Source organism: Theropithecus gelada, chromosome 16 (assembly GCF_003255815.1).
Source record: "Theropithecus gelada isolate Dixy chromosome 16, Tgel_1.0, whole genome shotgun sequence".
Taxonomy (NCBI): domain Eukaryota; kingdom Metazoa; phylum Chordata; class Mammalia; order Primates; family Cercopithecidae; genus Theropithecus; species Theropithecus gelada.
Genome location: NC_037684.1, coordinates 72,045,554 through 72,063,473, shown reverse-complemented (window position 1 = coordinate 72,063,473; position 17,920 = coordinate 72,045,554). Strand labels below are relative to the sequence as shown.

The window sequence follows — 17,920 nt, the reverse complement described above, 5'->3', positions numbered from 1 at the left end:
CCCTCAGCCTCCTCAGTCCCTCAGTCCCTCAGCCTCCTCAGTCCCTCAGTCCCTCAGCCTCCTCAGTCCCTCAGCCTCCTCAGTCCCTCAGCCCCCTCAGCCTCCTCAGTCCCTCAGCCCCTCAGCCCCCTCAGTCCCTCAGCCCCTCAGCGCCTCAGCCCCTCAGCCCCCTCAGCCGCCTCAGCCCCTCAGCCCCCTCAGCCGCCTCAGCCCCTCAGCCTCCTCAGTCCCTCAGCCCCTCAGCCCCCTCAGTCCCTCAGCCCCTCAGCCTCCTCAGTCCCCTCAGCCCCTCAGCCCCCTCAGTCCCTCAGCCCCTCAGCGCCTCAGCCCCTCAGCCCCTCAGCCCCCTCAGTCGCCTCAGCCCCTCAGCCCCCTCAGTCCCTCAGCCCCTCAGGGCCTCAGCCCCTCAGCCTCCTCAGTCGCCTCAGCCCCCTCAGTCTCTCAGCCCCTCAGTCGCCTCAGCCCCTCAGCCCCCTCAGTCGCCTCAGCCCCTCAGCCTCCTCAGTCCCTCAGCCCCTCAGCGCCTCAGCCCCCTCAGTCGCCTCAGCCCCTCAGCCCCTCACAGCCGCCTCAGCCCTCTCAGCCCCCTCAGCCACCTCGGCCCCTCAGCCCCCTCAGCCCCCTCAGCCCTCTCAGCCCCCTCAGCCCCTCAGCCCCTCAGCCCCTCAGCCCCTCACAGCCGCCTCAGCCCCTCAGCCCCTCAGCCTCTCAGCCCTTCAGCTCCCTCAGCCCCCTCAGCCCCCTCAGCCCTCTCAGCCCTCTCAGCCACCTCGGCCCCTCAGCCCCCTCAGCCCTCTCAGCTCCCTCAGCCCCTCAGCCCCTCAGCCCCTCAGCCCCTCAGCTGCCTCAGCCCCTCAGCCCCTCAGCCCCTCAGCCCGTCAGCCGGCTCAACCCCTCAGCCCCTCAGCGCCTCGGCCCCTCAGCCGCCCACGCCGCTGCTCGCTCACCCTCCCAGCTGCCTTAGGGGTCGGCGCTGCCCAACGGGCTCTAGCGCAGCCTCCTGCCCAGCGTCCCACCGGCCGCGCCTGCCACTGGCTCCTGGCCGCCAGCTAGTAGCCGCGCCCGTGAGCAGGGCCAGTCCAGGGGAGCAAACCCCGAGAGGCGCGACGGGATGGCAGGCGGTGTCTTCCAAACCCAAGCCTCCGAAAGTGGCAGCCGGGGGCGGGCTGCTGACCAACCAGGAGGTCCTGCTCTGTCCCAGCCTAGGCCTCCCGGAGCCATCACCCTTGAGGAGTCCCGGGCGGGGGGCACCGCCTGCTCTACGCTGTCGTGAGCTTCTGCCAGGCCATGATCCATGCCCAACACCAGCAAAGGGCAGTTTGTGCCCTAGAGTTGGGAGAAATGCATGCTTCCCGGGTATCTGAAAACTCCAGGTCCTCCTGCCAGGAGCCCACGGCCTCAGATGGGGACCAGGACGCGCCCGCCTTGGGGAAGCGCCCCCTAGACCTGAGCCCGAAATTGTCCCCAACAAACCCCATACCCGCAGGGCTGACGTTTGGGCTCCGGGGTGCGGTGTCATATGAAATAGGCACCGCGTGCTTTCCATGCAAAAGACGCGAAGTCTGGAGTTTATGAAATTATTGACGGAAAGCCGCACCAGTGCCAAGAGATCATGGCCCAGAGCTGGCAGAACTGATCAGATCAATGCTGAGCAAAAGGCCTGAAGAAGACCATCTGGAGGAGCATCCCGAGGGCCTTCCCCAAAGCACCAGATCACCTTCCTTTCCGAGGCCACAAAGGCCAGAACCTCCAGAAACAGCATGAAACGTGGTGACTTGGTGACACCCAAGCCTGCTGCCACTGTGGTTTCCGGCAAGGCAGAATCAAGGCATGAAGTAATCCACCCCAACCACGCTCCTCTGAGGCTGAACGAGACATGATAATGGGTGAAGCCAAGTGTTCGTCCCAGGAGAGGCCCAGGGTGGTTGGTCCGTTAAGTCACCTGCCAGTCTGAAGACCCAGGGGTCTTGAGCAATACCAAGAACTGGCCACGGTCAGTAGGGTAAATATTGACGTCTTACCTGCAGAAGGGAGGGATGCAGCGAGCCAGGGCGGAGGTTGCAGTGAGCTGAGATCGCGCCATTGCACTCCAGCCTTGCACTCCAGCCTAGGGACAAGAGCAAGACTCTGTCTCCAAAAAAAAAAAAAAAAAAAAAAAGAGAAAAAGAAAAAGAAAAGAAAAGAAAAAACAAAGAGAAAAAGAAAAGAGGAAGAAAACAAATTTACTGTCTTCAGTGGTTTGAAATAGCAAGAACTGGTTGCCAAATACAGTATGTGAAATAACTCCTGCTTAAATTGTTTAAGAAAGAAATTATATAGGGCAAACACAATAAATTAGTCTTGTGTGACATATTTTGAGTAACTGAAAATTCTTCTATTTGAAAAAGGAAAAGGAGTTTTGACTCATCCTGGCCAGCATTTAAAACACAAGCATAGCAGACACGGTCCTGCAGCCTCTTCCCAGTGAGGGTCTTCAGTGGCATTTACCACAGTTGTCAGCTGATGCTGTGTCTCTCCAGGGCCTGGGTAACTTCAGAGACCTCACTGGCAGCTTCTCTCCTCAGGCTTCCAGAAAAGTAACAGCCAACCAGGGAAATAGAAATTATCATTTTAAACAATCTTGGCAAATTGTAGAAATTTTATTGGTACTGCTCACATCTCTAGGTTTTTGAGCATTTTTTTCTCACAAAGATTAAATGATAAACATTGCGTCTATGCTTCTACATGTGTTCTTGATTCAAATGGCCTTTTTGACACTTGAGTTGCAACACTATTCTGAGGAAGGGAAACTGTTGAAATATATTTATAAATACATATATTCTTATCTATAATTTATTAACATACATGTTCAACAAACTGAAATGTTTACATTTTGGCAAACATCAATGAAGACCAGTATAATATTCAGTGAAATAGCTTCTTTAATTTTTAATCTCTTTCAATTTATGGCTCATTTGTTAATTTGTGAACATATTGTGTGTGTATATATGTAATTTTTTTTTACACGGAATTTTGCTCTTGCTGCCCAGGCTGGAGTGCAATGGCATGATCTTGGCTCACCGCAACCTCCGCCTCCCAGGTTCAAGCAATTCTCTTGCCTCAGACTCCTGAGTAACTGGGATTACAAGCATGTTCCACCACGCCCGGCTAATTTTGTATTTTTAGTAGAGACAAGGTTTCTCCACATTGGTCAGGCTGCTCTCCAACTCCTGACCTCAGGTGATCTGCCCACCTTGGCCTCCCAAAGTGCTAGGATTACAGGTATGAGCCACCACGCCCAGCCTCCTGCACCTATCTTTATCCAGATGCACATAACTGTTATCCTCTGCCTGTCCAGTAATGTATATTAGGATTGTGTTGGTAGAAGGGCTGAGGCAGGGCTTGCTTGTCTGACATAATGTAGAAGAGTCTTGGAACATGTCCTGGGTCTAGGGTCTAAAACCCCTTGTGGCCTACGGAACACCAAGCTCTGTGCCAAAGGATGGAAAGCTGCCCTGCTGCACTACAATCTAAGCCCAGTGCATAAAACCCCTTGTGGCTTGGAGAGGACCCAGGGTTCAGCTCATAAAACCCCTCATAGCTTCCGGAATGTGTCCAGACTCGCTGGCCCCTTGCTTCTTGCTCTCCCAAGATCATAAATTAATTGTATCTTGAATTAGAAGAATCTGTTCTCCCTTATCTCAAGTAGCAGAGCATATGCTAAAACATCACAGCTACGCTTGATGCACCGCTACCTTTCTACCCCCATGTACTCACATCCTCACCTGTCTACACCCACATCTGCATGTCCTCACCACCTACTTCTTTGTTCGGTTACCAATAAATAGTGTGGGCTCCCAGAGCTCAGAGCCTTCGCAGCCTCCATACTAGCGTTGGTCCCCTGGACCCATACTATGTACTCTTAAATTGTCTTGTCTCATTCCTTTGATTCCGCCGGACTTCGTAGCCTCCATGACCTGGTGTTGGGTCTGATCACCCCAACATTTCTGGTGTGCCAATGTGGGGCTATGAAGACTCTGGTGAAGGAATGCTAGAGCATGTGAAAGCAGGGGATCCATCATCAGAGGACACCTGAGGACAACTGAAAGAAGCTTGGCAGGTAAGCTAGGTGCTCGGAAGAATCAGGGTAACAATGGGACAGAATGAAAGCAAACATTCTGCTTATTTAAACTTTCTAAGGAATTTATTATGGAGATAGGGAAGGGAAAGTTAATACTCAGAATTTATTAAAACTCTTTAGTATAGTAGAGCAGTTTTGCCCATGGTTCCCAGAACAAGGGACTATGGAGTTGGATGAACGGGAAAGAATTGGCAGAGATTTTAAAAAGGCGTATAAAGAAGGAGCCAAAATTCCAGTTTCTGTTTGGTCGGTGTGGGCATTGATAAAGGCAGCTCTTGAGCCATTTCAAACAGATGATTAGGCAGATTCAGATGAGGAAGAGGAAGATGAGTGTAAAAAAAACTAACTTCGGATTCTGAATGCAAGGAGCAAAAATCGGAGAAAATTAAAGAAAAGGGAAACTGAAAAAGGAATGTTTTACTAGCCAGTTGGCTCTGCCTGCTGAATTAAGTGAATGGCCACCTCCTCCCCCTCCCCGTAATGGGCGAGAAAATGAATTAGCTGTAAAACTAACTGCTCCTGTAGTTGCAACATTAAAACCTGGAGCGATTGTTGGTGCTATACAAAATTCTATTCAAAAAGCTAGAGCTGAGGGAGACCCAGAAGCATGGCAATTTCCAGTTACTATAACCTAGCAAGGAGAGCAAAATATAGCTAATTGGGCCACCTTTTCTTTTAAGCTATTAAAGGAATTTAAGCAAGCCATTAGTCAATATGGGCCAAATTCTCCTTTTGTACAAACGTTACTAAAAAATATGGCTCTTGATAATAGATTAATACCATATGACTGGGATACTTTAACAACATCTGTTCTCACTCCGTCTCACTACTTACAGTTTAAAACCTGGTGGGTTGATAAAGCACAAACTCAGGCAAAGGAAAACACATCAGCACAGCCACCTGTGCCTATTTCTTTTGAACAGTTAATGGGGGTCGGCCCTAATTGGGAATGATTAGAAAATCAGGCAGTAATGGAGGATGTTGGCATTGCTCAGCTGTGCACCATGTGCTTACAGGTGTGGGAGAGAATAAATGTTATAGGAGAAAAATATTCTTCTTTCAGTTCTGTCTGACAAGGACCTAAAGAACCATATGCTGATTTTATTTCTTGGCTCCAGGAGGCTGTGCATAAAGCTATAACCAACAAAACAGCTCAGGATGTTGTAATACAGCCTCTTGCATATGATGATGCTAATACAGAGTGTCAAAATGCTATTAGACCTGTGAGAGGGAAGGCTCATTTGGCTGAATATATTAAGGCTTGTGATGGCATTGGAAGTAACTTACATAAGGCTACTCTTTTAGCTCAAGCTATGGCTGGACTAAAGGTGGGGAGAAATATGCCCCATTTCTCAGGCTCTTGTTTTAATTGTGGGCGATTTGGACACACAAAAAAGGAATGTGGAAAAGGAAATAAAAAGACAAAAACTATTACCATCAATCAACAGAAACGTCCCCACGTATGCCCCCAATGTAAGAAGGGCAATCACTGGGCAAATCAGTGTCATTCTAAATTTAGCAAAGATGGGCAACCCCTTTCAGGAAACAGGAAGAGGAGATCACCTCGGGCCCCTCAACAAACTGAGGTGTATCCGGCACAGTCAGTGCCCTTACAAACGTACAACAATTGTCCCCCAACCACAGCAGGCAGTGCTGCCATAGATCTCTGCAGCACAATTTGTCTCTTTACTTCCTGGGGAGCCATCAAAGAAGGTCCCCATGGAAGTTCAGGGCCCTTTACCCTCAGGAACAGTTGATCTATTGCTTGGAAGGTCTAGCTTAAATTTAAAAGGAGTCACTGTACCTACAGGAATAATTGATTCTGATTATGCTGGAGAGATTCAACTAGCTATTGGTTCCTCAACTCCATGGTCTGCTTCCCCAGGAGAAAGAATTGCTCAGTTGTTGCTGTTACCTTATACAAAACTGGGAAGCAGCAGAGTAAAAAGAACAGGAGGATTTGGTAGTACTAACCCAGCAGGAAAAGCTGTATATTGGGTTAATCAAGTGTCTGATAAGAGACCTATTTGTACAGTAACCTTTCAAGGAAAGGACTTTGAAGGGCTAGTAGATACTGGAGCTGATGTTTCTATTATTGCTTTAAATCAATGGCCCCAACACTGGCCCAAACAAAAGGCATCCATTGGTATTGTTGGAGTAGGGGCTGCTTCAGAAGTTTTTCAAAGTTCTTTAATTTTACCATGTCAAGGGTTGGATGGCCAGGAAGGGATAATTCAACCTATTATTACACCTATTCCTGTCAATCTATGGGGCAGAGACTTACTGCAACAATGGGGTGCTGAAATATCTATTCCTATGGACCAGTGTGGTAATAACAGTAAACAAATAAGAAAAATGGGGTATCTCCCAGGTAAGGGACTAGGAAAAAATGAAAATGGCCAACCAGAACCTTTAGAACTAAAAGGGCAAACAGACTGAACCGGATTAGGGTATCATTTTTAGGAGCGGCCGTTGCTGAGCCTCCGGCTCCCATTCCTCTTGTTTGGCTAACTGCCAAACTGGTTTGGATGGAGCAATGACCACTGAAACAGGAAAAACTGGAGGCTTTAAAAGAATTGGTGCAGGAACAACTGCAAAAGGGACACGTAAAGCCTACTTTCTCTCCTTGGAATTCTCCTGTGTTTGTTTTTAAGAAAAAAATGTTATTATGGTAAATGGAGAATGTTAACAGATTTAAGGGCTGTTAATGCTGTAATTCAACCCATGGGCATGCTGAAACCAGGGCTGCCCTCTCCAACTATGATTCCTAAATACTGGCCTCTCATAGTGATAGATATAAAAGATTGTTTCTTTACCATTCCTTTAGCGATCCAAGATTATGGAAAATTTGCTTTTACTGTTCCCACTATAAATAACAAAAACCAGTGGATAGATACCATTGGAAAGTATTACCACAAGGCATGTTAAATAGCCTGACTATTTGCCAAACTTATGTCAGAAAAGCTATTAAGCCAGTTAGAGAACAATTTTTAAAATGTTATCCATTGCATGGATGATATTTTGTGTGCAGCTGAAACTAGGGAGGAATTAATGCTATGCTACCAACAGAAAAGGCTGTGACTGCAGCAGGATTAATCATAGCCCCCGACAAAATCCAAACTTCTACTGCCTTTCAATATTTAGGAATGAAGGTAGAACAAAGTGCTATTAAGCCTCAAAAGGTTCAAATTTGAAGAGATAATTTAAAAACTTCAAATGACTTTCAAAAATTTTTAGGAGACATTAATTGGATTCGTCCAACTTTAGGCATTCCTACCTATGCTATGTCTCACATTTTTTCTACCTTATGAGGTGATTCTAACTTAAACAGTAAATATGCCCTATCCAAAGAGGCATTAGAGGAACTTCAATTAACTGAAGAAAAAATTCAACAGGCACAAGTGAAGCAAACCCTATGCAGCCATTACAGTTTTTAGTTTTTCCTACTAAACATTCACCTACAGGAGGTACTGTTCAACAAAATGATCTGGTTGAGCGGCTTTTTCTACCTCACAATACAACCGAAATGGTCACTCTGTACTTAGATCAAATTGCTGTACTAATAGGACAAGCAAGGCTGCACACAACAAAGTTAATAGGATATGATCCAAATCAAATTATAGTTCCATTAAACAAACAACAAATTCAGCAAGCTTATATTAATTCCCAGGAATGGCAAGTTAATTTGGCAGGGTTTTTGTTGGCATTCTTGATAATCTTTATACTAAATCTAAGATATTTCAATTTCCAAAATTAACATCCTGGATATCACTTTCTATTACTCAAAAAGCCCCTATTGAAGGGGCCATTACTGTTTTTACTGATGAGTCTAGTAATGGAAAAGCCTCACTTATGGGACCTCAACAACAAGTTTTTCAAACTGACTTTGCTTCTGCTCAAAGGGCTGAACTTACGGCTGTAATTACAGTACTGAAAACTTTTAAACAGCCAGTTAATATTGTTTCTGACTCAGCTTATGTGGTGCAAGTCACACAAAATATTGAAAGTGCTTTAATTCATGATGGGATTGATGAACAACTTAATCTTTTATTTCATTCTTTACAACAAGCAATACAACAAAGACATTCCCCTTTCTATATTACTCATATAAGAGCACATACTAACCTCCCTGGTCTTTTAACTAAACTTAATCAAAGGGCAGATGCACTGGTTTCTGCAGCTTTTGCCAAATGACAAACATTCCATTCTTCAACCCATCTTAACGCTGCAGGCCTCAGAAAAAGATGTGGCTTATCCTGGAAGCAGGCTAAGGAGATTGTAAAACACTGCTCTGCCTGTCAAGTCCTGCATCTGCCACATCAAGGAGCAGGAGTCAACTCTAGAGGTTTATCTCCAAATTCCATGTGGCAGATAGATGTAACACACATTCCCACTTTTGGAAAATTGTCCTTTGTTCATGTTTCAGTAGATACTTAGTCACATTTTATCTGGGCCATGTGTCAAACAGGGGAAGCTACAGCTCATGTTAAAAGACGTCTTTTTTCTTGCTTTGCAGTTATGGGAATCCCAGAAAAAATCAAAACTGATAATGGCCCAGGGTATTGCAGGAAAGCCGTGGCTACATTTTTTTTTTAACACTGAAACATTATTCACACTAAAGGTATTCCATATAACTCACAAGGACAGGCAATAGTTGAAAGAGCTAATCATACTTTAAAAACTCAAATACAAAAATAAAAAGAGAGAGATCAGGAATGTAAAATACACCATATGCAATTATATTTAACTTTATTAACATTAAATTTTTTTAATTTACAAAGAGATCAACCCATGACAGCAGCTTAACAACACTTAACAGGACAAAAGGAAAATAAAAAAGCTGGACAAGATGTATGGTGGAGGGATGCACATACAAAGAGTTGGGAAAAAAGAAAAGTAATTACATGGGGAAGAGGATTTGCTTGTGTCTCTCCAGGTGACAATCAGGTGCCTGTATGGGTGCCCACCAAACATCTGAAGATCTATCATGACCCTCACCAGGAAGAGAGGACTCTATGAAGAGCCAGAACTCCTGATGCAAGTGATAGCATGAATGAACTCTCAGAGACAAAGGAAAAGACCAAAAATACTCCCAGGCAGATCCTCCAACATGGGGACAAATCAAGAAACTGGTGCAGATGGCAGAAGACAATCTGAGAGCACAGAACAAACCAAAAACAACTAGTAACGTAACAGTGGCTATGATGGCAGTACTCACTGCGGCAGTAAGCCTCCCTACTGTAAGAGCAACTCAAAATTTTCCTTATTGGGCATATGTCCCATTTCCTCCTTTAATTAGGTCTGTGAGTTGGATGGAACCTGTTATGAGGTGTATACCAATGACAGTACCTGGATGCCTGAGCCCATAGATAACTGAGGGCCAATGCATGCTAATGAGGAAGGGATGAAAATAAATATATCAATAGGATATAAATATCCTCCAATATGCCTAGGACCTACCACTGGATGCTTACAAATTTGCACACAAGTTTGGTTGGCAGTAATCCCTGGAAAAAATAAATCACAGGCTACCTTGCATATGATTTCAGGGCAAAGTTTAAAATACAAACATTCTAGCCCTAAAACTCAGCAGTTCCATCCAAACGAACTCGAATGTAAACAAAATAGAGTTCGGTTTGAAGGTGTGGATGCTTGAAATTGGGAAAATTGTATAGCAAGTAAGGCCGAGGTGCTACAAAATAATTCCTATGGAATCGTCATTGATTGGTCCCCTAAGGGCATTTTTAAGAAAAATTGCACTAGAGGGCCTTCTTGTAAAATAGGCCAATGGAATCGGAAAAAAAACTAAACACAGTATATTCAGACAGAAGCTGATGTCTCTATCATATGGAGCCCTGGTGGCATTGTCACTCCTAGTCCAAAAATGGTATCTCCTGCCATAGGACAGGAACATTCAGAATTATGGAAATTAGCTATGGCTCAAAGTTCAATCAAAATTTGAGAGGGTAAATATAATAAGTATAAAGGGGAGGGAGGTAAAGATAAATATGTTCTCTCCTTTCTTTCTAACAGGACCTTTTGGATTCAAAGTTGTGTCCAGCCACCTTTTATGTTAGCAATAGGAAATATTACTCTTGACATGAATACCCGTTTTATCACCTGCCCTGAAGGTCACTTGTTTACTTGCATTAACTCAACCTTTGATAAAAACCAAACTATCTTGTTAATTAGAGACAGAGAAGGAGTTTGGATCCGGGTGTCTCTAAATAGACCATAGGAGTCATCACCATCCATTCATATTGTAACTGAGATCCTTAAAACACTCTTATCCCATTCAGAAAGATTTATAGTTGCTCTTATATTTGCTGTAATTGGCCTCATTGTGGTTACCACTACTGCTGAAGTAGCTGGTGTGGCTTTACACTCATCTGTGCAAACTGTTGAATTTGTTAATAAATGGCAAAATAATTCTACAAAAAAAATTATGGAACTCTCAAGCCCAAATAGATCAAAAGATAGTTAATCAAATTAATGATGTCTGTCAGACAGTGACTTGGATAGGGGAATGCATCATAAGTTTAGAAACTAGAATTCAAATGCAATGTGATTGGAATACATCCGATTTTTGCATTACTCCTTGTGGTTACAATGAAACAGAACACCAATGGGAAAGAATTAAACGCCATCTAGAGGGAAGAGAGGAAAATCTCACCCTCAATATTGTAAAATTAAACTAACAGGTTTTTGAAGTCTCTCAGGCTTACTTAGCCCTGCTCCCAGGAAGTGATATTTTAAGCAAGGCAGCCGATGGGTTGTCTGCACTCAATCCTCTTAAATGAATTAAGACCATTGGAAACTCTACACTTGGAAATTTTGTTCTAATAATTATGTGCTTGTGCTGTCTCCTTTTAGTCTATAGATGCGGAAGCTGCCTCTGGAGAGAAAGCCACCGCCAAGAACAAGCAACGATAGCTGTGGCAGTTTTGCAGAACGAAAAAGGGAGACATATTGGTAGAAGGGCTGAGGCAGGGCTTGCTTGTCTGACGTAATGTAAAAGAGCCTTGGAACATGTCCTGGGTCCAGGGTCTAAAACCCCTTGTGGCCTATGGAACACCAAGCTCTTTGCCAAAGAGTGGAAGACTGCCCTGCTGCACTACAATCTAAGCCCAGTGCATAAAACCCTTCGTGACTTGGAGAGCACCCAGGGCTCAGGGCATAAAACCCATCGTAGCCTCTGGAAAGTGTCCAGACTCGCTGGCCCCTTGCTTCTTGCTCTCCAAAGATCATAAACTGATTGTATCTTGAATTAGAAGAATCTGTTCTCCCTTATTTCAAGTAGCAGAGCATATGCTAAACCGTCACAGCTACGCTTGATGCACCACTACCTTTCTACCCCCACATCCTCACGTCCTCACCTATCTACCCCCACGTCCACACCACCTGCTTCTTTGTTTGATTACCAATAAATAGTGTGGGCTCCCAGAGCTCAGAGCCTTTGCAGCCTCCATACTAGCATTGGCCCCCTGGACCCACCCTACGTACTCTTGTCTTGTCTCATTCCTTTGACTCCGTTGAACTTCATAGCCCCCACCAGCTGGTGTTGGGTCTGATCACCCAAACAGATTGTTGGAGGAAATAACTTGTTTCTTTAGCTTCACAGGTCCACAAATTAAAAGTGTGCCCCCAGGAGCTGCACTAAATGATTTGTAACATCTGCACCTGATTTAGAACATTTAGAAGGTAAGATTTTAAACTTCAAGTTTATGATGTTTAGGGGCCATTTTGGACTTTGAGGTGATTAGACGATGTGATTTAGATAATAATACTTTGGATCTGAGCTGATGATGAAACAAAATCTTTGAGAGGGAGTAAATGTATTTTGCCTTTAGGGAAAATAAGACTATTTGAAATTTAGAGGGAACTGTATGGTAGGTGATATGAAGATTTCTTCTCAGATTTTCTTCCATGGTAAACAATTACCATGCTGTAGGAAAGGCTGCATGCAACAGAATGGTGGGCAGCCTCTAGGAGTTGAGAGCAACTCTCCATTGACAGGCAAAAAGAAACCAGAATCTTCAGTCACGTAACTACAGGGACTGAATTCTGACAAAAACCATTGAGCTTGGAAAATGGCCTGAAATAAAATAACAGCCCTGCATCCAACTTGGAAAGGAAAACCTCAAATTCTCTTTGTTTGCAGGTGATACAATCATCTATTTGGAGAAACCTAAAGACTCCACCAGAAAACTAACAGAATAGTTAAACAAATTTAGTTAAGTTGCAGGATACAGAATTAACATACAGAAATCAGTAGTATTTCTCTATGCCACAGTGAACAATCTAAAAAAGAAATTAAGAAAGAAATCCCGTTTACAATAGATACAAATAAAACACTTAGGAATAAACTTAACCAAAGAAGTAAAAGATCTCTACAAAGAAAACTATAAAGCATTGGTGCAGGAAATTGAAGAGAACACACACAATTGACATATATTCCATGTTCATAGATCGGAAGAATCAATATTGCTAAAATGTCTATACTACCCAACGCAATCTACAGATTCAATGCAATCCCTGTCAAAATACCAAGGACATTCTTCACAGAAGTAGAAAAAATAATCCAAATTGAACCACAAAAGACCCAGAATAGCCAAAACTACTGTAAGCAAAAAGAACAAAATTGGAGGCATCACATTACCTGACTTCAAATTATAGTACAGGACTATAGTAATCAAAACAGCAATGGACTGGCTTAAAAACAGACACATAGACCAGTGGAAAAGAATAAAGAATCCAGGAATAAATCCCCACGCCCCTGGGCCCTTTCCTGTCTCCCCTTGTGTTCGGGGTGGCTGCTGCTCTGAGAACATTAGAACTGGGAAGAGAGATGGAGCCAGTGCATTCTTGGTGGGTATTATCCTAAACTTTTAGATCCAAGTGAATCCCCCTTATTCACTATGGCATTGCCTAAGCATTGCCCTGTGACAGCTGCTAAAGAACTTCTCACCGGAGGCAGGCAGTGACCATAGGCACTGCCCCTTGCATTAGGTCTTGTGTTTGATGTGCTCTTGTGAATTTACTTTGTTAGAACAAAATATTTCCATGGTGGTCTTGGGAATCTCTTCCTTTAGCTCCCAATCTGCTATGAAATTCAGGAAAACATTTTTCCTTTTTCCTAGTACCCTCCTGTGTAGGTGCTGATTGTTTCAAAGTGTGTCTGACCACTGAAGGACCCCCTGGGTGACCCCAGACTCATTCACACCATGTATGAAAAATCGCCTGCATTTCTGAGATGCTGGCTGCCCGTTCAGTGCTTCACAGGAAGACACATGGGCTTTCCCTCTTCAGATGCCTGAAGGGAGTGCTTTGAGCTGAGTGGTTTGCTGGCCTCCCTCCAGCCCTAGGGCCCTCCATGGGTCTCGGCTCCCTGGAGGGTCACTGCAACCTCCCTGAAGGTTTCCTCTTACACTGGCGCCACTGCAACATATAGACCTGAGTGCTATTGTATTCTGGCTTGGTGTGTATGCTTTTCACTTTGTAAAACTGCCGTTCTTTTGACAATTCAAGTGACTGTTTTGTTTACTATATCCTTGAAAACAAAAATTGTAACAAAAACATTCCCATGACTGTGCTGTGGTTGGAGACTTTATTACCAACAGATTTACACCTTCATTTTCCCTCTTATTTTCAGGAGCTGTTTCAGGACTCCTCCTCCCCATCCCCCCCAATAACTTGAGTCTTTCCTATGTCATAATAAAGCTACATTTTCATCTGAAAACTGGCAGGTTCTCACTTCCTAACACAGACAGCCGAGGAGAGGGTGGCAGGAGGGAGAAGAGCAGCCAGGGCACACCAGCCTGCATGGGGGCATTCCTGGTACGAGTCAGTGGCCAGAGCTGCAGCCTGCTTTTGTGCCCAAAGTCTTGACTGGGGGTCAGGAAGGCCACGCACTCACATTTCATCTCTTTTTGTGACTGGTCTGCTGCTGGTTGACCTTTGTTCCTCCTTTTTTGGGCAGGAAGGTGACATCCAGGATTCAGGACAGCCTTCTGACTTGGGTGTGCATGAAAGTCACCTGAGGCCCTTGACGTGCAGGAATCCTTGCCAGGGTTGGATTGCAAGCCCCAGGCTATGGTATAGCAATGTGCATTTTGTAGCAAGCTCCCTGCGTGATGGGAGAGTCACAAATGGAAAGAAATACTATAATCAGTGGAGAGAAGATGTGCACAGCTATACAAGTGTACAGTTCTGTGACAGATCACAAGGTGGGGGTGGATCTCCCAGCAGTCCCATCTACTTCCCTTGCCCTCAGTGGGTCAGGAGTCTCTTGCTTGGCCTCATCTTCGATTCTGAAGCCTCTGAGTTCTGCCCCCTACTTTTTCAGATGCCTCTGTGGCAAACCTGTTTTTTGACTTTTATTTGACAGAGCCTCGCTCTGTCGCCCAGGTTGGAGTACAGTGGTGCGATCTCGGCTCACTGCAAGGCCCGCCTCGTGGGTTCATGCCGTTCCCCTGCCTCAGTCTCCTGAGTAGCTGGGAGTACAGGCGCCCGCTACTACGCCTAGCTAGTTTTTTGTGTTTTTAGTAGAGGTGGGGTTTCACCGTGTTAGCCAGGATTGTCTGGATCTCCTGACCTCGTGATCCGTCCGCCTTGGCCTCCCAAAGTGCTGGGATCACAGGCATGAGCCACCATGCCCAGCCTATTTGACTTACTTTACATGGAAACATCAAGAACACCAGAGAATGCCCCAGGGTTCCAGGCTTAGTCCCATCTCTTCATTTTAAATAGAACCATTGTTGTCTTCCCCTGGGGGAAGCTTCACTCTGCCTGGGTCCTAAGACTTTCCAACCAGCAAAGCTCCATTTCTCCAGGACAGGAATAGGAAAACTTTGTGACTGAGACATTCGGTGCAATTCTGAACATCATCCAGTTTCACATTTTCACTCTGAGAACTACACCTTCTGGGTGTCGGAGAGTCAGCACCGTATACTGGACTCCAGTAGAAAGCATAACATTTATCTTGTAAAACAAACCATCACTTCAGCGTAACTGAGCGATCCTGAGCCCAGTTGCTTCCAGGTGGCGACTGATGTAGTGAGAACAGTTAGTTCCCTGGTCAGGGGCCACTGCTGCATGTCCCTCGCTGTGAATGAAGTGACCTGGTCAAAAGCAATGCCGTGTGGGCTGCCATGATGGTGACAGGAAGGACGAGCAAGTCTATATCCAGGTAGGGGCTCCCTGCAGTGAAGGCCAATCTCAGCCCCCTCCACAGTGTGGGCAGCCTGCCCACAGGTGGTCAGCCGGTCCTCCTGGGAAATAGTGCCAGCCCAGGGATCCACACCAAGTCCCTCGTCAGCAGATGGGATGCTTGGCAGTGGTGTTGGCCTGGTCAGCCTTGGTCAGGGCACACGCAGCATGCTGAGCCTCTTCTGTCCCATGCCTGTCTGATGGCCACTTTGTCCCCGTCTAACATGGTGGCCAGGGAAAGAAGCTGACTCCATCTCCTGGCATGCCGTTTTGCCCACCTTTGATCAAGAGCATCCTCTGCAGGGATTCTCTTTGGTGGGAACAATGGAAATGTGGATGAAACCACCTTCACAGTCTGAGCCCCTGAGGCTCCTCTGCATTCTAGGAAGCCTGACTGGAAGGAGCTTGGCAGTGGTGCCTGCTGTGGTTGTGGCAGCGGCTGAGCTGCAGGATGAGGCTTCCAGGAGGGGGGCGGTGTGACAGGCAGGGCCTCAAAGCCTCCAGGTGGCATGTTGGCATAGCAGACCTGGGCACTCGGGGCGCTGTTGGGCCAGGCTCCGGAGTGCAGACTGCCTGCACTGCAGTGATGGAGTTGGGAAGAGGCAGCGGTGTTCACAGCTGTTGACCCCCTTGTGCTGCCCATATCATCACTGTACGGGCTCAGCATCTCTGGCCCAGCTTGCCCAGGTTGTCTGATGTGAGCTCTCGCAGCACCCAGGGTTTGCTGTGCCCTAGTCCCCTGTGTGGGCCTGCGGTGCCCCTCTCCCCCTAGGACTCAGGTTGAAGCCAGGTCCCTCTGGGCCGAGGACTTGGGCCCTGGGGGAGGGGCTGTGACCCACAGGTGGGGTCAGGGGCCCCAGGGCACGCTGCTGCCTGGCTGGGGCTGTGGGAACCCCATGCTCAGCCTTCCCTCCTGAGGCCGTGAGGGGACCAAGTCCCCTGCTAAGTCCCCCGCTAAGTATTTCCCAAGGCCCAGAAGACAAAAATATAAAATAAAATAAAAATAACAGTAAAAATCAAGGTCCAGCAGCCATCTGGGGCTGCGAGGCAGCCGGGCAGGTGCTGCCTGGGCTCCCTCCATGCCATGTTGTTCTTCTGCTGAGGGGAGTAGCGGGCAGGGGACACCTTGTTGCAGGGGTATCTCTCGAAGTGCCTCCTCCCTGTCATAAACCCAGGCAGGGCCTGGTGTCGCGGTCCCAGTGGGCTCGCTGGGCGGGGTGCGTCTTGTTGTTCCAGGGCTGCTGTCCACAGAAGATGGAGAAGTGACAGAGTCCCAGGAGCCGTGTTCAAAATGGCAGCACAGGAAACATGGACCCCCGACATGCGGGTCTGTGTGGAGCTGTGGTGTAGAGTTCCTGGACAAGTGTTTCCGTGTAATACAAAGCCTGACCTCACCGGGGGACAGGCTGCCGTCATCGTGAACCTCTGGGCGCCCCAGAGAACAGCCTGCTGCCCTGGGTTCTTGAGAAGCCCCTGGGCCCCTGACACGCAGGTCTGTGTGGAGCTGTGGCATAGAGTTCCTGGACAAATGTTTCCGTGTCATATGAAGCCTGACCTCACCAGGGGACAGGCTGCCCTCATCTCGAGCCTCTGGGCCCGTCGGACAGCAGTCTTCTGCCCTGGGTTCTGGGGAAGCCCCCTCAGAGTCCCAGGAGCTGTGTTCACAATGGCAGCACAGGAAACATGGACCCCTAACATGCGGGTGTGTGTGGAGCTGTGGCCTAGCGTTCCCGGACAAGTGTTTCCGTGTAACACAAAGCCTGACCTCACCCGGGGACAGGCTGCCGTCATCTCGAGACTCCGGGCCCCTCAGACAGCAGTCTTCTGTTCTGGGCTCTTGAGAAGCCCCTTCGTGCTGATGGACCTCAGCCTGGGCCTTGAGGATAGCCCCGTCAGGCCAGGCTGGGAGAGGACAAGGCTTTTGTCCCAGGGGGACTGATGGCATGAGCTCCTGGAGCTGAGCTGGTGGGGTGGGGACGGCCAGTCTGTCCCCCTCATGGAGGGGCTCAATGCCAGGGGACACCCTCGAGGACCATTGCTCCAGCTCGGCTGAAAAAAAAGAAGCAGACATGGTCAGCATCTTCTCCAAGCCCATCTGGTCTCTTAAGGGCTACGCCCCATAGGCCTGAGTCTCTGGAGTCCTCTGGGTCCCTGTGCAGCCCCCTGGTCTGAAACTGAGGACGACCCTGCAGGCTGCTGATTCCAGGGCGCAGTCCGTGTGCAGTCTGGGGTGGGGGAGCTTTCGGGGAACCTGAGGTTGCTCCTGAAATGGACCCCAGGGTTCAGGGTGGCTCAGGGATTCCTGCTTCACACCCTTACCTCAGGGCAGTTTGGCAGCCCCGATTCAGGACTCAGGTGGAGGGATCTGCACTGTCACCCAGCCCCCTTGCCACCTCACATGGGGGCCTGTCTCCACAGCGAGTGAGAAGGGAATGGGCACAGGTTCCCCTCTACCCTCCAGGCCGCCTACCCCATGCCAGGGCTGAAGTGATCCCACACTGGGCTGAACTCTTGGTTGTGGCTCTGGGTCAGGGCTTCCCCCAATGCCCTCTGCCCGAATCCTCTCTGGGTCAGGGACACTGATTCTCTTGT

The 17,920-nt window shown here is 47.3% G+C and overlaps 1 protein-coding gene across 1 annotated transcript in view; it reads right to left on the bottom strand.

Annotated features, from left to right (window-relative positions):
* The window catches only part of LOC112610182, a 29,650-nt gene that overhangs the window by 10,071 nt on the left and 1,659 nt on the right, over window positions 1-17,920 (bottom strand). The window contains 3 exon segments of the mRNA XM_025363506.1: window positions 16,337-16,832; window positions 17,193-17,263; window positions 17,265-17,377. Of these exon segments, the coding sequence (XP_025219291.1) occupies window positions 16,337-16,832; window positions 17,193-17,263; window positions 17,265-17,377 (680 nt within the window).